Here is a 26,294-nt window from a genome sequence, read left to right as displayed (position 1 = left end):
GAGGAGGTACTTTAAAAATAGGTTGTGCATTATTAGGTTTGATAACTGTGGACCTCATTGAATAACTAAATGTGTTTCTCATATGTAGGAAGGTGATCCAATGACTCAAATGGTGAGATTTGTTTATTTGTATATTGAAAGGGTAAAAATCAAAATGCCGGATGTATTTCACTGGTGTAGCTTTATATTTTTGTGGTTTTGTTATTCTCAGACTGCAGAATGTCCTGTGTGTGGCATGGCCTTCCCCGCACACTTAATTGAGGCTCATGCTGCGGAGTGTGGTGATGCCTCAAGTTCCAACGAAAGGTAATGCCCTTGTTTTACACTGATGAGAAATGTAATGATTATGACCCATTTTTGTACCTTCATGTTATATACCAGCTTTACTGCCTGCCTTACACAAAGCCTTTTTCATTTCTCCATGTCTTCTGCTTTAAAACAGATCTTCTCACCTTGTCCACAGTGAGATTGCCACAGTGGCCAACACTATAGTACAGAAAAGGTGTGTGTGTTGGTATCATATTATAAGTGGACAACAAACATTGATCGTCCCTGTACATGCCCTTTAAACATTGATTGTCCCTCTTTCATGCCATGCTTTATTTATTTATTTATTTATTTATTTATTTATTTCATTTTCAAGCACGGAAGATGTTCTACAGTTCCTAGCCGATCGTGTTGATGCTGCCAAAGAATTCCGCCTTTGCATAGATCGACAGGACTTGCTGGAGAGCACCCTCAGTCAGTGGCAAAAAAAAAAAAACTCATCTCCTGTCAACGTCCTGAAGGTGGTGTTCCTGGGAGAAGCTGGAGTGGACACGGGGGCACTCAGAAAGGAGTTTCTGACAGGTAAGCCTTGTGTGTGTGTGTGTGTGTGTGGGGGGGGGGGGGGGGGGGGGGGGGGGGGGGGTGTCATGAATTAATGCTATGAAGTGGTGTGTGTGTGTGTTTTTCATAGACGTTATGACTGCATTGGAGGACCGCTTTTTTGAAGGGCCCGGGGAACAGGGGAAATGGCCAAAGTATTCAACAACAGACCTTGAGACCAACAATTTCCGGTTGGTGTTACATATATTGCATGATCCAAGAGTTTGCTTGGAAAGTGTTCAAACCCAAATGAAAGTGAAGTGTGTGTTTGTGTGTGTGTGTGGTTTGTCCTGTCACCTAAACCTAAGTGAACAATAGAGAAGTTATAATTGTAGAAATTGGATGTTCATTTGACTCATATATAGCCATGTGCATAAACTAAAAGAAGTAAAACGTGTGTTTGTTTGTTTGTGTGTGTGTGTGTGTGTGTGTAGAGCGGTTGGGGAGATTATGGCGTTGAGCCTGGCCCAGGGAGGACCACCCCCAGCTTTCCTCAAAAACTGGTGCTACAACATCATATGCCATGGGGAAATTGAACACAGCCAGCTGACAGCAGAGGATGTGGCCGACTGTGAGTCAGCAGAGCTTATTGCAGCTGTAAGTAATAGCAATAGCCGCATTCGAACCAAAGGCAGCTGTCAGTACCTTGTAGTGGACAGGTTTTGGGATTGTGCTATGCAAATGTTATTTCTCTGTTCTATTTAGGTTGAAAACTGCACAGACACGGGGGCCCTGCTAGAGCTGTCAGATGGAATTATCAGCTGTGGCTACTCACGAGTAATTGCATTGAAGAACAAGGCAAGCATCATCCGGTTAGTATTTTTTAAATGTATTTCATTTCGAGCACAGACATTGCACTTTGTTGAGGTGTTGCTTGCCCCCTGTAGACTTGGATCGTAGCTATGTTGAAAATGCAGGGTGAGAGTATCACTTAGGATTTAAAGGTAAAGGTTCTGTGGGCCATATGAAATGTCACAGCTGCCCGCATGTGGCCCCGCGGCCTGACCATAACACTAATATCAACAATGTTAGTTTAAAACTGAACATTCTTTTTGTTTTTCTTGTAAGGGCAATTGTGCTACACTCTACAATGAGGATAATGCCTATGCTACTGCAGCTGCGGAAAGGCCTACAACTATATGGTCTGCAGAGCGAAATGGCCACCCACCCAGAGGCATGCCATGGACTTTTCGTCCCTGGAAGAGTGGAAGAGGTAAGTAGTTAAACATGTTTTGTTTTGTCCCTAAAGTGCCACATTTTCTGTTAATTGTACAGTGCTCGGCAGCAATGAGCCATTAACTCAATCCTTGAAGTAAAATCTGCCTTTACTTTTTATAGCCAGATGCAGACTTCTTATTAATGAGCTGCAAAGCTCACTACAGCGACCGGGGCACCCAGAAGGAGAGGGAGGAGAGGAAAATAATGAAATTCTTCCAGGACTTCCTGGAGCAGATCGAAACGAAAGGTAATCAACATCACACTGAAATGCATACAGTGTTTTTTTGTATGCTTTCTTTCTAGCAGGGTAATGTTCTTAAATGATTGGTGTGATTTTGTTATCACAGAGGTCTGGGAGGAGTCGGTGGACGAGTCCGAAACCAAAGAACTGAAGCTAACGGTAGGGGACGTTTTAAAATGGATGACTGGGATAGCACATGTTCCAATACTCCCTGCAGAGAAGAGGGACTTTATCATTACTATTCAGTTTGATCATAACTGTGCTGAGCACCTTGGGGAACACAAAGTGTGCTACCCCACAGTCAGTGCATGCACACAAACTGTCACACTGCCGGTGCAGCACCTCAGCACCTTTGAACAATTCACCACTGTGTTTGGTAGAGCCGTCTGTGGCAGTGCCGGCTTTCACCGAGTGTAAATAGTATTATGACCAATGTTAATCACAATGTTTGGTAGAGCCGTCTGGCAGTGCCGGCTTTCACCGAGTGTAAATAGTATTATGACCAATGTTAATCACAATGTTTGGTAGAGCCGTCTGTGGCAGTGCCGGCTTTCACCGAGTGTAAATAGTATTATGACCAATGTTAATCACAATGTTTGGTAGAGCCGTCTGTGGCAGTGCCGGCTTTCACCGAATGTAAACAGTAGTTTTTGTTTTTTTTAAGTTGTTAAAATATATGAATTCACCACTGTGTTTGGTAGAGCCGTCTGTGGCAGTGCCAGCTTTCACCGAATGTAAACAGTAGTTTTTGTTTTTTAAAGTTGTTAAAATATATGAATATTTCATTTACAATGGTTTTCATTTGTGCTATTAAAGAACACAAAGAGGATTTAAGTGTGCAGACATTTTTCTTTCTATTGTACAGTTTTTGTTTAGTTAGTGTGGTCCGGTTGAATACAGGTAACATGTATGGTTCAAAGTGAGCCATTTTGGCTTCTGTAACAGCAAAAAAAAAACAATTGCCCTTTATTTGATTTACCATGAATTTCTATGTAAAGAATTTCAATGGTCAAAAACTTGTGAACAGACATACACACCAACAAATGATTATATGAATGTGATATACTCAAGTTTTATTTACATTGAGTGAAAACATTGTAATACTAATTACCGGTAGATGTAACAATCTGCAACATGGTGACATACAGGTCTTTCCCAAATGATGCAGAATCTGCCAGAGGATTGATAATAGACCTCACGGCTTCCATTGCAGCTGGAGCAATGGGGCACTCATATTCTGGGACTCGAACGCCAAAATCATTTGAGACCGGACCAAATGACTCCCAGTCTGTCCCGAACATCTCTGGGTTCTGTAAATACTTAAAACATAATACACAAATGTTTTTTTTTTAATACATTCAGAAAACAAGTACTTCACAAAATAATGGTAAATGTTGGATCTCTGACACACTTGAGAAATGTGTTGGCTAGCTATACAGTGTATCTGTCTGGCTACACTTCATGTAGGGGGGGTATCAGGAATACTAGGCACAGATTTACAACTTAGTATGCATTTTTATTCGGAAGCTACTAGCAAAACAGCCAATAATCGTGATATACAAACCTCAGATTCTTCAGCTTCCACATCAGTCATGTGCCCCAAAACCCAGAGTTGGTTGGGGGTGAGTCCACCCTCAGTCCTTAAAGGGTGGTTATCCCATGCCTCTACAAAGGTATGGAGGGTGTTGGCCAAACGCGGGATGAAGATATGGTGGGCACAGAACAGGTGAACAACATTGGACAAATCCAGCAGGCCGTCTTCCTCAAGACTGTGAAGCACCTCATAGAACAGCTGAGTGGCGCTGACCCAGACATCTCGCCACAGTCGCTCAATTCTAAATTGAAGACAAAACAAATTCATGACTACTGCAATCATAATTTCAATTGTGTTTTCAGTGTATGAGAACACATTGATTTAAAAAAAATAACTAGTGGGTAATGATTTGATAACTGCCAGTTCACCTTTGGTTGTGAACGCTCTTTCCAGCTATGAAGCTACCTCTTCCAGTGCCTTTCACGCTGAACATAGCTTCAGCTACTTTCACATTTTCAACACCTTCATCACCTCTGACCCTACAGAATGTGCAAGAGTAGCTCCCATTAGAACATTGTGTGCATACTGAATCAGCAGACAAAGTAAGACCCAATGTCATGAACAACACAGTTCATTCTACTGAACCACAAATCACCTGGAAGGCCAACCATATTTCTCCACTGCTTCCAGAAAGAATGTTAGAGCTGTGCTCGCTCTGTTGTTGTTTGCTGGCCCCAGGTACATGATCTATGGACACAGATGAAGACAAATACTTGCCAACTACCCTTTTTGTCAGACATTTGTTTTTTTCTTTAGGCTAACACAGACCCATCACCTGGTATTATGAATTTTATGGATGTGTTTAATTTAAAGCATACCTTTCTAGAAAAGCCGTCGATTGCCCCGAATTCAACTTTTCCTGGAGGTTTACAATGCACTCCAGTACATCAGGTACAGGGGTGACGGTGGACGCGGATGTCCATATAAACGCCTCCTGATTCATAATGAACTGGAAATAATCCAGGTCAACAGGCTGTCCCAGTATGCCATTAAGCCTGGCCAACAGACGGTCCCTCAGCTGTATCAGCAAAGGCTCCTGCAAACATGAAATTGTATTAGGCTATAGCCTACATTTGATTTCGCATGCACTTGTAAACTAATTGGTTTCAACTAATGAACATGCCGAATTCACTCACAAGCCAAGTTTATTAACATTTCATACACAAAGTTTAATGTGCTTTTCATACAACGCCGCCGTAGCTATTAGTGATTGAAGACCGATAACGCGGCAGCGGGCCAGTGCCAGCCTATATCTGAACAACAGCAGATGACAGCACCGCTGATAATAAATTACCCTAGTCAGATAAAAATGTAAATAAATAGCCTACACAGCTGATGAACGATAAAGACATGGTAACATAAATCCATGACAGACAAAATGATTAGGAGAAATCAATAAACTTAATCATTGATAATCATTACACAAATAATACTGACTTACAGGTTCAACAGGCGTCGAAGACCCTTCTGTCATTTCTGTCACTTTAAATTAAGTAGGCCTACAATAAATAGTTGGCCTATTAAATATAAATGATAAAAGATGAAAGATGCATATTAAATACCGGTAGTAGTAAAACTAGTACTTCCCAAACAATTTGCTGTTACCGTGGTGATGCCTGTGGCGTGATGACGTCAGCAACGACGTGAGTGGCTCTCCTTTCCTGTACTTGGGAAATTCGTATCCGTAACTTTTGGATTCGTAACTTTTGGATTCGTAACTTTTCAAGTCGTAACTTTTCAATTCGTATTCTGACAATTTCATACCACAAACCAGTAAAACACATGTGGAAATATTTATTTTATGCTCAAAGACGCACAGATTTCCCAATTATGCACGGATTGCTTGAACACACACACACATATTTTAGTCCACTTCCTTACTCCATAGATCCACAGTCACAAAAAAATCTCACAAAAAATCTATGGGATTTCAAAATCTCTAAAGATCTGTTCCAATTTTAATTATCCAGCACACAATTGCTCAATAACTTCCCTTTTTTATTTATTTAATCACCTATTTAGCCGAGTTAATTGGGACAAGCATAGCCCTTGCTATTTTAAAGTCTCTGAGCGTCTCAGGCTTATGTCACAAAGGATTTGGCAGGATTTCATCAACTGATTAAAATAACAAATCAATGTAGATTTCCACATCACAAACGTGCTTAAGAGCTCTCCCAACGGGCATCTGAGTTATGCACTTGGTGTCATGGCAACACAGTTTGATGCATAAATTGTCATAGTAGAGAGATCATTGCCAATGATGGATCCCGATGATACAGTGGTGATGGTGAACCATAAATAAAACCACAGACACAGACACAGACACACAGACACACACACACACGCACACACGCACACAGTCTCTCCCTCACAACCACATACTGTACATAAGCAAGCTCTCTCACTCCATCTCTCCTACACGAGCACACACACACACCAACACACAGACCAGGAGCGCCGTCTGTATGCATCGACTGTGGTCAGAAATAGTGGCGATTCCAAGGGTGAAATAATAGAGGTATAGACAACAAGGACATTCAGGAAACACCTCCTCTTAGCAGTCAAGGCCATTCCAGCCCCAGAGAGTCTCCACTCCGCTCTCCTCTCCTATACCAGGGGACCAGATGGTTTGCCAAGGCAACAGCCAATCAAATGCTTGGCTCCTCTCCAGCAGATATGCACAGAGATGTCACGCTTGAAGCTTTAAAGCTGCTAGAGGAGCAACTTGTATTATTTTAACAATTAAAGGCACACTATGTAATGTTTTCAAATTGATTAATCACCTTAACAAGCCAACCAATGGTTAAATTAATCATAAGGCGAATGAAGACTCTATCGACCACTCCTCGTAGTCTGTGGACTGAAAACCCCACTGGAAAAGTCTGATGTGTTGACACAAATTTTAAAAAAGTCTCAAATATCACAAGGGTACTTCTGCACATTTGCACAACAATCTGGATTTTCATGGATATACCAGTGGGAGACAAAGTCTACAGATGGTGTAACTTCAATCTGCTCATTACCGTGCCGGGCCGCGGCAGCGTACCGTGATCATTACACCCTGTGGCCATTCGGAATGCGGGGGGCAGTATAGCACCGCTTTTGCAGAGCAGCGTCTGCCTGTGTCTGTGGTCTGTTAGTGCTTCCGTCCTTGCCCGTCCCCCAGTTTTAGTAGTAGTAGAAATACAGTCAGCAAATTGCATGTTTTATTTAGCATTGGGCATTTGATAGGGCATTTGATAATAACACAAGTGTGAGCCCTAAACAAGACCACCATGTGAATTTAAACTCGACTTTTTTTCTGTCTTGCATTCACCGTCTCCCAATCCGTCCCTTACTTATTTCGGCACTATTCAAGCCAGGAACGGGTATCCTCAGGATACAGAGTTTGCATACCTACTACAATTTGAACCGGTAAAGACAATTAAAACCGAGTCAATCAGACAGGAACACCATTGTAATTAAGTGTGTCCCGTGACGCCAGCATGAGAGAGATCGAATTTTAAATTTGGCGACGACATTCTGTCTTCAAAACTGGCATCGGCCGCTTCCAATTTAGGACCATAGGCCTATTCAACCGTTTCCACAACCTCACTGATCACAGTTGCTTCATCTCTAATGCCAGGGCTAAGAATAACGAAAATAGCTAAACAGAGTAGGCTAATAAACCGTAATGGAGAGACTGAGGAGACATGAAATCAAGCGGCGGAGTTCGGACCATTTTGAGTGGACCGATGTCGCTTGCTTTGTGTAGCCCTATCAAGCAAGCCTGTCTGTCTCATTTGTGCGATGAGCACACAAACACAAATTGAACCACTCGTGTAGTGTCAGTCAAACAGACATGAACAACATTGTAGCCTAATGAAGTGCCCCGTCATGTCAGCATGAGAGAGGTGATTTTACATTTGGCGACGACATTCCGTCTTTAAAACTGGCGCATGCCGCTTCCCCTATTGCAGGCTATTAACCTGATCTACACTGTCGTTACCACAAAAAACAAGGTAGCACAACTTAATACTATTACTAGCCTATATATCTGGTAGCCTAAATAGTAGGTTGAAGACGGGGGTAGGCTATTATTGGTGCACTGTTTTTTTTGCGAAGCAGAGTAATCTGCTTCAGTGTAGCTCATTGTACGTTGATCCCTCCCTCAGTTTAAAGCTACAAGTGGAAAAAGTCAGCCAATTGCGCGTTGCACGTAACATTGGGTATTTGATAATAACACAAGCGTGATCCCTAAACAAGACCGCCAGTCGATGGTGTTTTGTTTTCATTATTCTGTCCTGCATTCACCGTCTCAATTCCGCTCCTAACTTATAGGCTAAGTGATGTCTGTTAATTATTTCTGCACTAGGCCTACCTATTCAAGTCAGGAACGGATATCCTCAGGATAGCCTACGGACTAATAGGTTGAAGACGTTTTTTTTTGTATTGGTGCTTGTGAACATTTCATCCTTTCAATGCGCTGTTGTGCGCGATCGACGGGATTCCGGTTAACTGGGGATGTGATGCACACATGACAAGACATCTGTTACACCAAGTGTGGCTAATCATCTGTGAGGACTGCAAATTCCGTTGCTTCGGTGGAGATGCGAACCAACAGTATGACTGGGGAACTATGACTCCTTCGGAGGCTGGATAACCTGTCGCGCCACGACATGTCACAAAAGGCTGTGCAGTCCCTGCTGTAACCCACCCCCTCCCCCACAGACAAACATTCATGTTCTGAAAAGTTCAACACGTTCTGAAAATTTTAGCCGCTTTGCATTAAGTTTTCGAGCAGACACTTGTCCACGGTGACGCAACATCGAAAGAGAAACGCAGAGACTGTTCACAAATAGGCTAACTGAATAAAGATTTCATTAAAAAAACAAGGCATTTCTATGAAAATGTGCTGGGTGACCACACTGCCTATGCCTATCCAGATGCACGTATAGCAACAATGAGAAAGAGAGACGGAGAGAGAGAGAGCGATTAGCGCGTAGGGTGAACTATGGTAAATTGGGACACTTTTGGTAGATCGTCAAAAAAACCCACTTTAAGTTTAAAATACACCAACATTTAGTAATTGTATGTCTTCATATGGGTCTTGGGTACATTTCCATGTAGGAATTAGTTTTTAAAGTATAATATTTTACAATATATTAACATTTAAAGACAGTGAGACACCAACTTCGTTATGAGAAAATGCTATGGTAATTTGGGACGCCCTTTAATGTAAAATGGGACAGTCTGTTTGATTATCATTATTTTTTGCGCAAACTGAAGAATAATATCGTTTTTCTCTTGTTAACAGTAGACTAGGATCTTCACTATCTAAAAAATGGTATAACATCCCTGAAACATTTCCATTTCAAGAGAATATTGAAGGAGTAGGGCATGTGAGACTATGGCCATGTCCATTAGCATGTGGGATGCATATTACAATACAGGCCTATGGCGTGCTAATATGCTATGCTAACAGCTAACAGAAGCCCATTCTGTTGCTATGAGAAAACTGTCCCATTTTAGCTTAAAATATTGTCCCAAATTAGCTCACTCCACTATACTTACTAAAATTATGTCTCCTTAATAAAGTAAAGACAAATGTCTAAATGTTTTGATATTGAATTAAACCTTTAGTAAAACAACATATATTTCAATCATATTTTGTACCATATAATCACTAATTCAGCCATAATATCCTTGTGATCTGATAGCGTAATCGACATGTCAGCTAGCTCAACTGACAAGTGTTGGATCCACTGTCACTTCAAACCTTTGCTCATTCCTTTTATGATACTTAACACTAAATAAAATTATTTTTCTTTATACATGACATTTGCAGTAACAATATTACATCCCATTTTGTGATTGGCTGCTAATATTTAGAAAGGAAACAACCCAAAACTTTATTTGTCCCAATTTGGCTGATGTCCCAAATTACCTCAGTTCACCCTATCTGTATGTGTGTGTGTGTGTGTGTGTGCGTGTGTGTGTGTGTGTGTGTGTGTGTGTGTCGGGGAACATTTGAAGTGAAAAAAAAACACCCTCCCCCACTTCAGCATCAGATGCTGGTGGTCTACAGTCAATCCTTGTTTACCCGACTATCTTGTAGCCCAGTCATGAAGTTCATAAAGCCATCGGTAGCCTAATAGGCCAAGATATCCAAAATCCCTCCGCAAATTTCTGCATTGCCCGAGTTCATAGGCTAAAACAACTTTATTTAGGCCTGACTTATTTAGCTTACTTTATTAGCCTTATTTAGGCCTATTATCGTATTTAGGCTTTAACGTGGGCCTATAGGCCTATTACAAAATATCGAAAGAAGGAAAAGACACGACAGACAAGTTGAGGCTTACTGATCGTAGCCTATAGAGTTCTTCAGCGGAAGCGGAAGCATGTAGTAGATTGTAGTCTTTCATGTTAGCATTTAAGGACGTCCTGGTTCCTATCGGCTTCCGGCCTCCATTGGGAATGAATAGGGGTAAATTTCAAATAAGCTCCGAGTGCAAGCACGCGCTTAGCGAACCCCCGCAAACTGTCGAGGGTGTTAAAAATAGGCTGTAGGTATGACATGGTTGATCATTTTGTGTCAAACTTCGACATAAATACGATGTTGCGTCCATATGCTAAACCCGGAAGCTTTTGGCGACTACAGAAACGGCGCCAGTATCTAACGGCATGTACGTGCGGAAGGTTGTACCCATGGCAACCAAAGGAAAGTATGTAGTTCGGAAGTTTTAATGATCAGAAAGGGGTTAGCAATATTGAATTATAATCGTCATGATTTAACATGTGAATACACCAACATGATGATACGATCCGTTCCACTAATGAGAAAGGGATGCGGGGACACGCTAATGTTCGTTGTTGCCGTGCAACTTATATTTTTGCCAAACCTGAATCTCTATGGCGTTTTGCAATGTAAAAAATCGCCTGGGAACCAGTAGTCCAAACGCCGCATACAAGTTGACGTCAACGCTGAAGAGCTCTATTACAGCAAACCGAACATGCGCTTTATGAACACCCAAGCAGCAAAACACGTTTTCTGAACCAATTGACACGTTTTTTAACGGTGTCATTTAGGTGTTGAATAAAACCAACGTGTCAAACACGTTTGTGAAACGTTTTCTTTGACACGTTTGCAAAAACACCTTTTAAAAACGTTCAATACACGTTTAGGTTTAGTGTCAAATGACACGTGAAAATACCAACGCATCTGACACGAAATCTGAACGTACACATTTGGTGTCAAAAGACACGTTTCTTAAAACACTGATCTGACACCAAATTCAAACATGCAGTTTTGGTGTCAAAAGACACGTTTTTTAAAACACTGATTTGACACGAAATCTGAAAGTACAGATTTGGTGTCAAAAGACACGTTTTTAAAACACTGTTCTGACACTAAATTCGAACATACAGATTTAGTGTCAAAAGACACGTTTCTTAAAACACTGATCTAGCACCGAAGTCCAAATTGTTTTTGTCTGAACTGGATGCAGCTGTGCAGCTCGCGGTTGGCCGGTTGCTAGGCGACCGCTCTGATTAACTGAAAATTCACTTCTTTTGCCTGACCTGACAGACCTTCACCCTCTTGATTTCTCCGTAAACTTTGACTATTTTATCCTTCATCTTTCATATTTTCACCTTCTTTGACTTTACCCGCATCCTCTTTACTACCACCTATCAACCCTCCTTTTGACAATTTCTCTTTCTGGATCGACGACGTGAAACTTCAAACGTGAAACTCCGGTGAGTTGTCATTAGCATTTCGCTAATAACATTTACTCATTAAAAACAATGTGGACTGTAATGAAACGTGGTTTCCATACTTCTAACCTACCGTTACGAACATTGTATTGTAGGCCTACTGTAGACTATTATTTAAGATTACTACAGGTGCCACTTCTGTATTATTTTATTAATAAGGTGAGAAGACATAGAAGTATGTGGATAAGATTTTGTTTCATATTTCATACACGAGTCCTTTGAACCTAACGGGCATTACAGTGAAATCATCGCGACCAGCAAAGCATGATTTTTAGAGTGGGCTCATGCAGCTGCGGCCCATTATAGGCTATTTGTCATGAGCATCTTGTTGAATAAGTTCTTTTTTTTATGTTCCAGGTGAAGCCAAGGCAAGCGCCCTCTTCAACATTGACAACAGAAAGCCCAGACACAGACACGACACAGACTGCACTCCAGCCCCTGGAGCCCAAGTGGCAGCTTGTTTTAAAAACAAATAAATACATGCATTGCACATATGCTTTTCTTCTTTTGCATTACTAGGCTAACTAAGGGTATAATAATAACAGTAGTAATAATGGTAATGGCCTCATAAATGCTATAGGATAAAGCATAGGTCAAATTGTAAGCCCCTCACAGAAAAAGCAAGCCCATATGGCGCTGCGGCAGGTTTTATGGTGTCAAAAATAGGTGTTGAACACGTAATAAAACCCAAATGTAGGGGAGACCGGGTATGAAAGTAACATTGTTTTGAGAGCACTCTAAATTACTCTCTAAAACTATTTATTTAAACGCTACACTTCTATAACTTTTAGCAAAGCACACACATATGTCTACTACAAATGACAACTATTTAAATGTCCTCTATTACGTGACATAACATCTGAAATCATGCCAAATGCAAAGTGTGCACTACTGGGGTAGGATGTAACAGCATAGAAACCTACTGGGGTAGGTTGTAACCTCTATCGGGGTAGGTTGTAACAGCATATAAATTAATGGGACTCAATGTGATATGGCTATTTATTTACTCCTTACAAACATCATGAGAACAGAATAATTGCTCACATTAATGTAGTCCTATAGAAATTAATTTTCAATGTCAAAAAATAAGAATACATTTTTTTTGTTACTTTCATACCCCAAAAACTGGACTTTTCCCCATAGCTCCAAGAGAAATTATATCTGTGGCTTGAAATCTTACATGGACGATCACAATGACAGTCTGAGGGAACTGAATCACAAACAAAATCTTATTTTACTGCCCAAGGATGGTTGTGACATTTTCAGACACTCCTGTTACAACCTACCCCAGCACAGTCGTTCATTGTTTAGATAGCTGTTTTAGCATGGTGTACTAACAATAGCAAGGGACAGTTACACCATTCATGACTTGAGAAACTGTAGTTTCACTTGATATAACACATATAACATTATCTACAACAGGAAAGGCACCAGACCAAAAATGAAAAAAAATTTTTTTGTTACTTTCATACCTCAAAACTGGACTTTTCCCCGTAGCTCCAAGAGAAATTATGTCTGTGGCTTGAAATCTTCCATGGACGATCACAATGACAGTCTGAGGGAACTGAGGGTGTCACATGACTCATATCTTATCCCTGATTGTTGGAATTGAGGCTGTTACAACTATCCCTTTGTTACGTTCATACCCGGTCTCCCCTACACCTTATCTGTACGTCCGTGGACGTGTTTTTCCGAACGTGTTGTTTGACACTATTTTGAAACGTTTAGAGAACGTGTTGGACACCAAAAAATAACCCTTTCAGAACGTGCTGAGCACGTAATCGGGAACCTACAAATTAACCATATCTGAACGCAATTCTGAACCTATTCTGAACCAATTCTGAACGTGTCACTCACCAAAAATAAACGTTAAAAAAACGTGTTGGGCACGTTAATTTGTTGCTTGGGCAGACTAGCCTGAGGGCAAACATCTTCTTGGCACTATTGAGATAACCAGGCCATGCCAGGAATTCAACTACCTGGGCACACACTAAAATACTGACAGACTACAATTGCTTGGATCTTCAGTGGGTTTCGTGGGTCCGGGGGGGATGGGTGGTGATGGCACGCTTGATGTATTTTTCCCCACCCCATGCATGCACGCGGATACACAGGGTCGGGATATTCACCAGTGCGGCTAAATATGCCTGTTGCATATCGTAGCCTAATTATTCACACATCACGTCAAGTCACAAATTAGTAGTCTCTTGCAGTTGACCTATGCCAAATTAGGCCTAACGTCTTCCCTGTAAGGCTGCACTAATTCAAACAGGCAGGGCCTAGAGGAGTCGGCTTACCCTAGGGGAGACCGGGTATGAACGTAACAAAGGGATAGTTGTAACAGCCTCAATTCCAACAATCAGGGATAAGATATGAGTCATGTGACACCCTCAGTTCCCTCAGACTGTCATTGTGATCGTCCATGGAAGATTTCAAGCCACAGACATAATTTCTCTTGGCGCTACGGGGAAAAGTCTAGTTTTGAGGGATGAAAGTAACAATTTTTTTTTTTTAATTTTTGGTCTGGTGCCTTTCCTGTTGTAGATAATGTTGTATGTGTTATAACAGGTGAAACTACAGTTTCTCAAGTCATGAATGGTGTAACTGTCCCTTGCTATTGTTAGTACACCATGCTAAAACAGCTATCTAAACAATGAACGACTGTGCTGGGGTAGGTTGTAACAGGAGTGTCTGAAAATGTCACAACCATCCTTGGGCAGTAACATAAGATGTTTTTTGTGATTCAGTTCCCTCAGACTGTCATTGTGATCGTCCATGTAAGATTTCAAGCCACAGATATCATTTCTCTTGGAGCTATGGGGAAAAGTCCAGTTTTTGGGGTATGAAAGTAACAAAAAAAAATGTATTCTTATTTTTTGACATTGAAAATTAATTTCTATTGGACTACATTAATGTGAGCAATTGTTCTGTTCTCATGATGTTTGTAAGGAGTAAATAAATTGCCATATCACATTGAGTCACATTAATTTATATGATGTTACAACCTACCCCGATAAGCGTTACAACATACCCCAGTAGGTTTCTATGCTGTTACATCCTACCCCAGTAGTGCACACTTTGCATTTGGCATGATTTCAGATGTTGTGTCACGTAATAGAGGGCATTTAAATAGTTGTCATTTGCAGTAGACATATGTGTGTGCTTTGCTAAAAGTTATAGAAGTGTAGCGTTTAAATAAATAGTTTTAGAGAGTAATTTAGAGTGCTCTAAAACCAATGTTACTTTCATACCCGGTCTCCCCTATAGACAAAGTCTATAAAATGTAGCCTATTTTTTGTAATTTCCAATTATCTAATATGTTTACGATAATGATTTGTTGCGCTACGACAAGACAAGTTGGAACATAGTCATCTGAACTGCTCCCTTAAAAAACGGCTGGTGTCACATCGGGAAGACCGCAGTCTTCATTTGCTGCCTAAATTGTAACAGTTTAAATGCCTCATATCCAAGCAGCACAATCGAAACTATTGGCTATCTAGCTTGTGAGTTTGGCTGGTAGGCCTATTCAACAAGACGAGTCAATTGGAATAAGGTCTTGCGAAGAGTGGAAAGAGTTTCGTTACAGGCTACGTCGTGTGTGTGTGGGCGAGAGAGGGAGAGAGAGAATTTTATTTTATTTTAGCCTAGCCTATTTGTTTTATTTTGATCCTGCTTTAAGTCAATGGGCGAGAGGGACGGATGAAACGGGTGTTTCATTCGTCCCGACAGTGTCTACTGACACTTAAATCCCCTTTGCCTGTAAACCTGACAACTTTGACTTTTCATACTTTCGGATATGTTAAAGTTTTCGAGTAAATCGCAGTGTTTCATTCGTCCCGTGTTTCATTAGTCCCTGCTCTCCCCTTCTGCCTAAACTGCAACAGTTTAAATGCGTCCTCTCCAAACAGTGTGTGTGTGTGTGTGTGTGTGTGTGTGTGTGTGTGTGTGTGTGTGTGTGGGCGAGAGAGGGAGAGAGAGAGAGCGAGGGAGAGAGGCGCTTAATTCCCCGCAGAAAGAGCAAGGCGATGTCTCCAAATATTAGACAAATGCATCTTATTTTAGTTAAGTAGACATCAGGGATGTATTTTGCTTAATAGCAACGCCGACCTGATTGGTTCATATTGCTCTGAATCCACAGAAGGCCAGGGTGCATGCATTTCTGACTGACCCAGATGAAATCGCATGAGGAACTCCATGATTATGAGACTGTGGGGGGGATCTCCAAGGAAATGGACATGGGACTGGGTTTGGAATTTCGGACTTGTATAGATTTGGGGTGCCCCGGGACTCTTTTAGATTTCTGTTAGTTAATAAATATTATTTTAAAACTCAATATTTGTGTCTTGGCGTATTTGTGGTGTACAGTATACTCTCCAGGGTATTTGGTAACAAGGAGAGGTGTCGCTGGAAAAATGCGCAGTTTCTCACCTGCGACACAAACCCGACAGTTGGTTACACTTAATTTGAGCACGAAAACAGCAATATCAGTCGCTTGATAATTTTTGCCAATGTGACAACATTAAATTCATTAGGGAAGTGTAGGTTAGGTTATCGCCCCAGCTGTTGGCGATGTGAGATAAATAGCCAACGCTTACACGCTCAAACTTCAGAGCTTGCACATTAATGGCAATTCATCCGATCATCATTTTTAAAAAAAAAAAGAAAATTCATTACGTTATTTAGGCTATTCTTTTTATGACTCTTCCTACTTCCTGGAGGTGTTCTCACACAATTTATAGGCATGTTGTTATCCGCTGAATCGGTGCGTGCTGGTGAATATGAGCATATATTAATATGCCGTCAGCATCGTCTAAAATATTCCATATGGTAATAAACATTTTGGACGTCCAAGCTCACACGGGAGCGCTGCAATAGGTAAGCTGTAGGCCAGTGGTTCCCAAACTTTTGTGTCTTAACTGTGGTGTCCCCTAAACTCACACAATTGAATTAGGCATGTTGTTATCCGCTGAATCGGTGCGTGCGGGTGAATATGAGCATAATTAATATGCCGTCAACATCGTCTAAAATATTCCATATGGTAATAAATGTTGCCTACCCATTTGCGCTTGAATGTGTATTGTGTGTATGCAAGAGAAAGTGTGTGTGTGTGTGTGTGTGTGTGTGTGTGTGTGTGTGTGTGTGTGTGTGTGAGAGAGAGAGAGAGAGAGAGAGAGAGAGAGAGAGAGAGAGAGAGAGAGAGAGAGAGAGAGAGAGAGAGAGAGAGAGAGAGAGAGAGAGAGAGACTACCACGTGGTAAAGCGTATAGCAAGCGCTCCCAAGCGCCACCCGGCGGTTGTTTGGGTACACTGCAGCTAGGCCCGGTACGTACCGAGGTGGAGGACGTGGCATTACCTCGGTAAAGGGTGTGCATTGTAGGGGGACCGACTGTATCTTTGTGAGAGGTGGTTGAGAAATATGCTTCGTTTGGTATGGCTTGAAACAATATGGTATTTTCATAGTAAATCATTTGACGTTACTTTGACACCTCTCTTAAGTGTGTTCATGTGTGCCTGTGTACAAACAGGATACAATAATACATTTTATTTTCATCACAAGCCGTCTAAATCCAACATCCCCATATAATATTCCCATAGCTGCTTAGAGACACCGCCATAACCATACAGTAAGTGAGCAATCTTTTAATTTGTCTGTCTGCTCCCCACTGTTCTGTGTTCTCAATTGGCCCCACTATTTAAGCTGCGTGTCTGTCTGCCTCTCTGGGTGTTCCTTTATCCCTCCTCATCTCTTTCACCCTTCTCGTGAGATGCTCACCACAGCTTGCCAACAAGATAGCGGATAGGAGCGGAGAGGAGAAGAGAGGAGATGGGTGGGTGTGTGAATTCCTGTGGATTTGGATCCACAAGTCCCAGCCCCAGCTAGCAGGCAGGCCGCGTGCCTGTAATCTCTGCCCCCGAAAAAAGCTCCAGACAACCGTGACCCTGACTGGGGCCGCTCCTACTCCTGCTGCTGCTGCTGCTGTAGTGGCTGGGTTGTGCTAGCAGTAGCACTGGGCCATTAAGTGTAAAAGGCTGGAATCTGGAACAGTGCTTCTCCACAGGCACAAGGGTTCCGAAACAGCTGACCACAGGCCACAGAGCCGCCTGCTGATTGGATGCTTTTGGTGAGGGGTGGAGGGGGGAAGGGGGAGATGAGGGAGGAGGAGTGTAAGGCGGAGGAGGAGGAGGAGGAGGAGGAGGAGATGAGCCTCGGTCAGTTTTCCTGGTTTTAGAAATACGCACTCGGAGTTGTATATAGTGTCACTAATTGCAGCCACACCCCTGTGTCAGTTAGAGAGCATGTGAAAGGCTGTTATTAAATTGCACTGGATGTGCTGAGGGTTTGAGCTTAAACGCTTCGCCAGGAATCAGGAAAACCTAAAAACACACACACACACTGTATACACACACGCGCACACACACTGTGTACACACACACACACACACACACACACACACACACACACACACACACACACACACACAAAGCTCGAAGGACTATTTGTTTTCTCCTCTAACTGTACCCCATCCAGCATGACCTCTCCAAAAGAAACAACTGAAGTGAAGGAAAGCCCCACAAAAATACAGGCATGACGAAAGGCAGCCATATTGTAGTGTTGTGTTAGCCAGCATCAATGTGGGTGTGGAGGAACAGGATGAGGTATAAAACTAAACGGTCCCAGTGGGCTCTTGTTTGACCAGAAGAGGGGAGGGAGGATGTGGCACTATATAAGTCATCTATTTTTTATTTTTTTTGTTGGAAAAGGGCTTACACCGCCTAGGGCCTGGTTCATTTTCATGCAGGTCTTGTCGGACACAGGGCGGGCTTGTGATGGCATTTTCCAGATGCCAAGTACGGTAATGCACGGTGGAAGTTCAACAGGAGTCACACAGCAATCTCAACGAGCTGTTTGTCATCCTTCAGTGTGAAGGTTTAAAATAGATTTTACATATTTAGACTCACATTATGATGCATGCTTATAAGAACCTTAAGAATATTAAACCTTAAGAGTCTTAAATGTCACATTATACCATTATGTGTTGACCTGCAGCAGTAGGCAACTGAGAGTGTTCAAACTATCTTCATTCAGTGTTGATAAACGAGGAAAGTTGCGCATCTACCATGATGTTTCATTGCCATGGGAACTACCTTCTGTTATCTTCTCAATGCTCTCTGTCCTTGCTGGACAGTAGCAGCATCTTTGAAAACCTGAATGATGATCATGATGATGATCTGAAGTCGTCATTCACACAAAATACTTTTCTCCCACACAAACAAACTGCTCTCACAAAAGGGTCTCTCTTGGCCCTTCTCCCTCCTCCACTTTCTCAATGGTAAAAAAATCTCCACAAAAAAATCAATGGATTCTCTATGTTACCAGGAGACGTGATGTCGCTAATGAAATCTTATCTCGGCATGAGTCATCATCATCTGTCAAACAGGGACAAAGTGCACAGGGAGAAGAGAAGTGTCTCTCCCAGGGCTGGTTACACGAGGACCTGCTGATTCAGTTCACTTGTACCGCACTGCATTCACCACCATAGAGAGGGAAACGGCCATTTCAATCACCAGGGAAGCCGACAGGGGGGGGACAAAGGGGTCACTTGTCCCGGGCCCAGGGAGAGAGGGGGCCCAGAATTGGATCCTCATTACATTGTATTGGGTTTGGGGCCCTTTCAGATGTCTTTGTCCCGTGCCCAGCCAAGCTGTCAGCGGCCCCGTCAATCACAGCTCTGTTCCCACACCTTCCCACATCTACCCAGAAGTACCCATAAAGAGAGGAAGGAACAGTAATGGTGTCACAGCACAGCAGACAGTCATTGAAGGTCTACACACAAAGCATGCTGGTTTTAAGGCAAGTACAGGTTCATAAAATAAAATGGCTCTCCTTCTGCAACACAGCATCATACCACACTGTAACGAGTAAAGAATAAACTGTACCCAAACACAGTGGGCATTGACAACACAACAGATCTTATTACGGCCTCCTCTACCTGTGAGATGTGAGGCGCTCGCCTGGCTTTGGGCGATGAATGAGTAATGAGGCACCTTGGGAAAGCTACTGTAGCTAGCAAAGTCTCAGAGCTCAGCACCACACAGGGGTGTCGTTCGGGGGGGTAAAATGTGACTGAGTCACCAGGGCCCCATGTATATAGTAGAGGGCCCGCACACAGTCTGATTATGTAGATATATGGCTGGGGAGGGGGGTCCACTGGAACTGATTGCATAGGGCCAACAATTTGCTGCTCTATTGTAGCTCTATCAGTGATGCACCCCGGCTTAGTGTTAGCCACTGACGTAGCTAGCTAGCTTACTGACTGACTCCACACAAAGCTAATGTTGATGAGTCACTGGTTCACAGGCACGGTGCCATAATGGAATCCACATGCACCTACACCCAATCACAGCTCAATAGGCTATGCAACACATCTAAAATGGTAGGTTTCCGATGTATTTATTTATTGACAATAATTTAGTTATTTGTCCTGTTCCCCACTTGCGCTTATATCTACTATGTATGGTGGCCAAATTTGTGGGAAAACACAAATTGGAGGAGGTAATTTTCAATTCATCAATCCTTTGGGGATGCTACTTGTATTTACAAGGTTTTGTTCCTCAGAGTGAGAGGAAGAGAGAGAGAGAGAGAGAAGAAAAAAGAAAAAAGACCAGGAGAATGAATGTGTCTGGCGGTGATGACAGCCAGATTGTCTAGCTTTAAAAGATGTCCCCCTCATACAAGCCGTAGAGGCTCTCGGAGATTCACACAGCATAAAACATCTCTGACCCGATAGATCCAGCCGTCATCGTTCTGGAAGATACCCAACAACACCATAAAACGGCCCACTGCACCAGCAACCCAGCCATGAAAAAGGGGAAAGGGAAAGGAAACATTAGTTTCTCCAGAGGAACAACAAAAGTGTTGAAGCACTGCATTTATTTTACAGTCATTTGCCGTTATCATGCTGCTTCAGCTAAATTAACGGCCAATCAAACAGTGGCGTAAAGAGGAAACGGACGCTTTATGAAGAGGAAATTAATACCCTTGAGAAAATGAAGGAGTTGACTTACTTGAAAATTTCATATGTGCTAAGCCCCCCACATTTGGGCTTGCATGCCCACGGGGACCCCGATTCGAGTCCGGCCGTGGTCATTTCCCGGCCCTGCCCCATCTCTCTCTCCCAATCATTTCCTGTCTACTCTCATACTGTTCTGTCATAATAATAAATAAATATTTGTAATAAATTTCAGAAAAAAAATCACATGTGTGTGTGTGTGTGTGTGTATGTATGTGACTGGCTGAGAAAGAGCAAGGGTGAGAGAGAGAGGGGGAAAGAGATAGAGATTGAGTAAGTGACAAGGAGGAAATAGAGAATGAGAGGGTGAGAAAGTCGCCTTCGGTTGCACTGAACTCTATACAGAGAGAAAGACAGAAGACTATGAGCAGAAACTCCCACTTACACAAACATGTTTTCAAGCAGAACACAGACAAGGCAGAGACAGAGACAGTGAGAGGGGGCAAGCGAAAAAGCAGAATTTTCCACAGATGCACTGGGTGGAGTATGAGTTGGTAATAAGAGGGGTTTAAAGAAAACATAAACAAGGAAAACAAACAAGACATCTCCCATCCCAAGGGACCTGCATGTACTACAATTTATGATGGACAAACAGGAAACAGATGAGGTGTTGAGAGTGTGTGTGTGTGTGTGTGTGTGAGTGTGAGAGAGAGAGTGAGAGAGAGAGAGAGAGAGAGAGAGAGAGAGAGAGAGAGAGAGAGAGAGAGAGAGAGAGAGAGAGAATGAGAGTGTGAGAGCGAGAGCGAGAGGGCGAGAGAACGAGACAGCAAGAGAGCAAGAGAGATTAATAATCTGCTAACTGCAATTTAAGCAAAGACTATCATCAATGTTCATTAGGAATACAGTTAATATTGATGTATTGTGTGTATGTATGCATAGCATTTCTATTATAGATGCCACAAAACTGATGTAATTAGAGATGGCTCCGGCACAAAGCACTCTGGCAAACTGGAGGGCAACCAGTTGGCACGGGTTCAGTACTGGAGGGTACAGGTTTGGCAAAACCAAAGAGCCGTCAGCGAAAAACATGGATGGCAGTTTCGAGCAGCTTCATTGAGAAATCAATAGCAATCCCCCTCAAATAATCTGCCTACTTCCCATGGGACCAGACATGCCAAAAGCACCAAACGCAAGCACGTGCACACCACGCACACACACACAGGCTAGCATACACAAACATACACAAGGTACCTTTTTCGATTGGCTTTAGTTGACTAGTCTTTGCTCTCCTTTATGTCATTTACCAATCTTTAGCCTCAGTCTCCATTTTTTGGGGCACATAATTCATTACTTTCCAATTCCCTCTGTCTATTCCCATCTTCCCTCGTCTTCTCTTACTAAACACTCAGTAACATCAATACATCCTGTTTATGTTTTTTTTTATTTCTGGAATGCTTAGCACATACACTTTAACATGTAAATCCCTGTCTTGAATAGCTACATCGTGTCCCCCCCAAATCATAGTGTTTACAATCCGGAGTACAAAGCACATTATGAGAAGCAAAAATGCAGTACATGTGCAACTAAAGGGCACCCAGTTACCAGACTGAACAACCACACTTCTGAAATGATGCTTTAAAGGTGGAAATGAGTGTACTCAACTAATTGCAGCACAGATGAACCATCACCAAAGGAACTCAAAACATATTGCAGGTCACAAAAATACAAATGTGTATCTTGTGAGAAGTAATGGAGCCTTCTCAATCTTCATGTTACATTACAATACATTCTTATCCACCTATCAGAAAGGACTTACTCATCTGCAATAGGGACAGGGTATTCGTTACAGTTCCTGGTCTCTTGATGAGGAGCACGGCAGCCATGGATAAGATTATAGAAGCTCACCCACGTTATTCCTGCTGGTGTATACAGGATTCAAGCCTGCAACCATCTGATGCCAAGATCAACTCCCTTACCCTTGGCCATGAGCGTCCCCTGGAATAACATACCCTCTACTTCCCCCAATCATATCAACAGATTAATAGTGCAGATGGGGACACAGGACAATAGTCTGCAGGAGTGCAGTGATGTGCAGTCACTCCAATACCATCCTCAGAAAAAATGCCTTTCATTGGGCCCAAAGACCAAAAATACTTCAAAAAGAAACAATGCCTTTCATCATCCACATTAACTAAGGAGAGACGACAGTGAGGTCAGCACCTTACATGCATGCTTCCAAAGATATCAAGCAAAAAAAAAAAAACATAGGAAGCATAAAAGCATAATAGTCCTGACATGTTGCTGTACACAAAACTGATACAATTAATAGCGTTACCACAGCTTCCACTGAAATAACGGTCCCATAAATATGCATCCTTGTGTAAAAACTGTGAAAAAAATAATGTACAGGAATAGACACTATAATGAGACATTCTCTCTGCCAAGACTGACAAAAATAACACTGTGACTATGTAAAGTGACATTTTCTTTGTATCCAGGCCCGCCAACAAGGGGGGACAAAGGGTTATGTTGTCCCGGGCCCAGGGAGATAAGGGGCTCAGAAATGGGTCCCCATTACATTGTATGTATTGGATAGGGGGCCCTTTCAGATGACTTTGTCCTGGGCCCAGCAAAAGCTGTCAGCGGCCCTGCTCCTAAATTCACTCCCATGTGTGGTTGGTCGGTTGTGGGTTATTGAAGGTTATGCAAAGAGTTGATGTCTGACATGTACTGTTCAATATCTGTTTTCAACTGAGTTTCATTACCTTGTCAGGTCAAAAATCGTGAGTCATGAAAAACTGTATCATCTTACTCTCCACAGGACTTGGGAAGGGGTAGTACTGACACAGAGAGAGATGCAGACAAAAATTTGAATGTTGAATAGTTACCTTCTTTTCTAATGAACACTTTAAAGTCAGTTCCCTAGACAACAAGAAGTATGTACAATAAACCCAATCTCAATGACTTAACTGCCAACAAGTAAAAGCATGATGTGTCTACACTTCTTTCCAAAACTAATAGCAATCCCAATAGTGGCCCAAAGAGTACATTAAACAAAACAATGCTGCTATCTGTCTTCTCTTCGCCAAAGGAAGCTTCTGTTTGGTAAGGTCTGTGCTAATAGTGCTTCATGCTGACAAAAGCCCCCCTCACCCCGAACAATGCGAGCCTCTTCTGATGACACTTCACTGAGCAAGTGTGAGCACAATCACGGTCAATCCACCAGACATTCTTATCGCATGCTAATGAAATGCTCATCTTGTCCTCCAAACAAAACACAACCCATTGCCATGGGTGTGCGCAAAAAAAACACCCGTAAAATGACCACAACTCAAGTGAACCCATTACCATTACAAGGGAATTACATTTAAACTCCAAACCGCCGGAATGCTGCAATTTGGGATTACGACAAGACCACACAGACACAAAATGAACACAAAAAGACGTGTGCATATGCACAGCCACGGCACGAACACACACGTGCACGCGCACACACACACACACAGTGCACGCACGCACGCACGCACGCACACACACACACACACACACACACACACACGCGTCAGCTTTCTATAGCCATGTGTTCGTTCTGGTGTGCAGCCTTGAGCCGGGTCCAAGAGCAGCGGTCCTGTTTCGATGCCAGTGTGAGGAGGATTCTTGCATAGTGGGACAGTGAAGCCATTTCCTCTGCAGACTGCCAAGAGCTGCTCCGCTACTGTTGACTTAAGCACTCTCCGTATAGTGCTGCCTGCACCGTGGCCAGGGCCCACCCTGACAGGCTAGGCCCAAATGCAGCCACAGCAGACTAAATAGGCTAGACAGTACTGCTGTACTGTACATAGCATACCTAAAGCATCCTTATTAGTCTACACAACCTTATTAGCTATATAGGCTAGCTAAAGCAACACAGTACTGCTGCACTGTACATATTATGCCTAGAGGATCCTTATTACCCTGGTATATATAATACCATCCCTACAAAACCTTATTAGCTATATAGGCTAGCTAAAGCAACACAGTCTGCTGTACTGTAGATAGTATGCCTAGAGCATCCTTAGTCTGGTTTAATATCCCAACACAACCTCATTAGCTTTGTATGCATATCAAGCATAGTGGATAATGCAGTCTTATCTTCTTGCTGTGAGCAGGCTTTCGGATGTAAACAAGAGAGTGGACTGAAGTTAAAATGTGCACAGGCACTCACACACGCTCAACAAACTCTGTATCCAGGGAAACCCATTCTTGGGGCTGGGTAGAGCTCGCATGGCCCTTAAACCATCCACAGGAAACACAATCCACCACCACCACCTCTATTTAAAGCCGTGTGTGTGTGTGTGTGTGTGTGTGTGTGTGTGTGTGTGTGTGTGTGTGTGTGTGTGTGTGTGTGTGTGTGTGTGTGTGTGTGTGTGTGTGTGTGTGTGTGTGTGTGTGTGTGTGTGTGTGTGTGTTTTCATATTTTGACAGCCTGTTAGTAATGACCCTCCCATCCTGTCAACCTAAGTCACTGTATGAGTGAATGAGTCAGTGTGTTGGGCTCGTACCTACTGTACTCAACACTGACAAGCCCTGATGTTAACAGACTACACATACATATTTACAGAGACGCTGATGAACAGGTGCTTATGTACTGCAATATCTCAGTAGGTTAGGGTTATGCAATGTAGAGCAACAGACTCAATTGCCCATAAAATATCTGATTTTGGAGGACAAGCTTTAAGACATAGGGTCATGAGACACACAGTATTGCTGAAGCAAGTATTGAATGGTACCCGCTTCCAACAATTATTGAGATAAGGTCAAACAATTACACCTGTATAACATGTAGCCTACAGCTGTATCCAATATAATCACAATGTCTGTAGTACCTTCACTGTACTGATGCAATAGCACTGACATAAAAATAATATCTACCTACTATCTATCTAAAGGACAAGGACCATGGAGGTCATATCCAAGATATTACAGAGGTCATTTATAGCTGCAGAGTAGCTAGCATAATTTCAGCTTACTATATAGTGTATGTACTTAGTAAATAAATACATCCGACGTGAAGTGTGAGCAGATGCTGTATTGGGTAGGAAGCATTAAGCCGCCAGAGGTGGTGTGCTATATACAGCCACATCACACACACGCACACGCACACGCACACACACACACACACACACACACACACACACACACACACACACACACACACACACACACACACACACACACACACACACACACACACACACACACACACACACACACACACACACACACACACTCACACACACACACAGTAATCAGAAGAGTAAGACTAACATAACCTGAAAATCCTGGTTTAATAAGGTTCAAAAGCTCAACAGCCTAAAAATAAATGTTACAAGGAAATTTGGTACAGATATGAACATCATGTGCCCATTCAGAACTTCAAGATTAATCTCCAAAGAAAACGAAACGTAGAGAGGATTTAACAGCTTGCTGCACTGAGACAAAGACGCAAATAGGTAAGCTAGCTCAACGAGAAAGAAGCATATCTTCCTGTAAACTGTGTTTTAGTTTAACGGCCTCTTCTTTTCGCTGTAAGCCATCAGGGCACCTCATTAGCCTTGATTAAGATCAGG

The 26,294-nt window shown here is 42.5% G+C and overlaps 3 protein-coding genes across 6 annotated transcripts in view; 1 reads left to right on the top strand and 2 right to left on the bottom strand.

Moving 5' to 3' along the window:
- sgip1a (SH3GL interacting endocytic adaptor 1a) overlaps positions 1-26,294 on the bottom strand; it is a 111,258-nt gene that overhangs the window by 58,466 nt on the left and 26,498 nt on the right. The window lies entirely within an intron of this gene.
- LOC134450438 (uncharacterized) lies at positions 37-2,779 on the top strand. Of its 3 annotated transcripts, XM_063200281.1 has the most exons (10): positions 37-112; positions 212-306; positions 443-502; positions 644-849; positions 959-1,058; positions 1,302-1,464; positions 1,573-1,679; positions 1,936-2,080; positions 2,206-2,332; positions 2,433-2,779. In XM_063200281.1, the coding sequence occupies exons 1-10, from the start codon at positions 101-103 to the stop codon at positions 2,741-2,743; spliced, it is 1,326 nt and encodes a 441-aa protein (XP_063056351.1). In that variant the 5' UTR covers positions 37-100; the 3' UTR covers positions 2,744-2,779. The 3 variants fall into 3 exon arrangements, with proteins under 3 accessions (XP_063056351.1, XP_063056349.1, XP_063056348.1); XM_063200279.1 differs by having other exon boundaries at positions 111-306; positions 464-502; XM_063200278.1 differs by having other exon boundaries at positions 111-306.
- Positions 3,388-4,606, bottom strand: LOC134450437 (uncharacterized). Its single transcript, XM_063200277.1, has 4 exons — positions 4,516-4,606; positions 4,289-4,399; positions 3,891-4,161; positions 3,388-3,645 (listed from the first exon to the last, which is right to left on the bottom strand). Exons 1-4 carry the CDS (start codon positions 4,602-4,604, stop codon positions 3,430-3,432), a joined length of 687 nt encoding a protein of 228 aa, XP_063056347.1. The 5' UTR covers positions 4,605-4,606; the 3' UTR covers positions 3,388-3,429.

This window comes from Engraulis encrasicolus, chromosome 6, assembly GCF_034702125.1.
Source record: "Engraulis encrasicolus isolate BLACKSEA-1 chromosome 6, IST_EnEncr_1.0, whole genome shotgun sequence".
NCBI lineage: Eukaryota > Metazoa > Chordata > Actinopteri > Clupeiformes > Engraulidae > Engraulis > Engraulis encrasicolus.
Note: the sequence above shows the minus strand (reverse complement) of the source record. Positions and strands in the feature narration are given on the sequence as shown.

Coding starts and splice junctions, on each gene's coding strand:
- LOC134450437 (XM_063200277.1), bottom strand. CDS start 4,604: ATGTACCTGGGGCCAGCAAACAACAACAGAGCGAGCACAGCTCTAACA. Junction 4,162..4,288: donor AAGAGCGTTCACAACCAAAG/GTGAACTGGCAG, acceptor TCTTCAATTTAG/AATTGAGCGACTGTGGCGAG. Junction 3,646..3,890: donor TGGAAGCTGAAGAATCTGAG/GTTTGTATATCA, acceptor TTATGTTTTAAG/TATTTACAGAACCCAGAGAT.
- LOC134450438 (XM_063200278.1), top strand. CDS start 155: ATGCCGGATGTATTTCACTGGTGTAGCTTTATATTTTTGTGGTTTTGT. Junction 307..442: donor GCCTCAAGTTCCAACGAAAG/GTAATGCCCTTG, acceptor GCTTTAAAACAG/ATCTTCTCACCTTGTCCACA. Junction 1,059..1,301: donor CTTGAGACCAACAATTTCCG/GTTGGTGTTACA, acceptor GTGTGTGTGTAG/AGCGGTTGGGGAGATTATGG.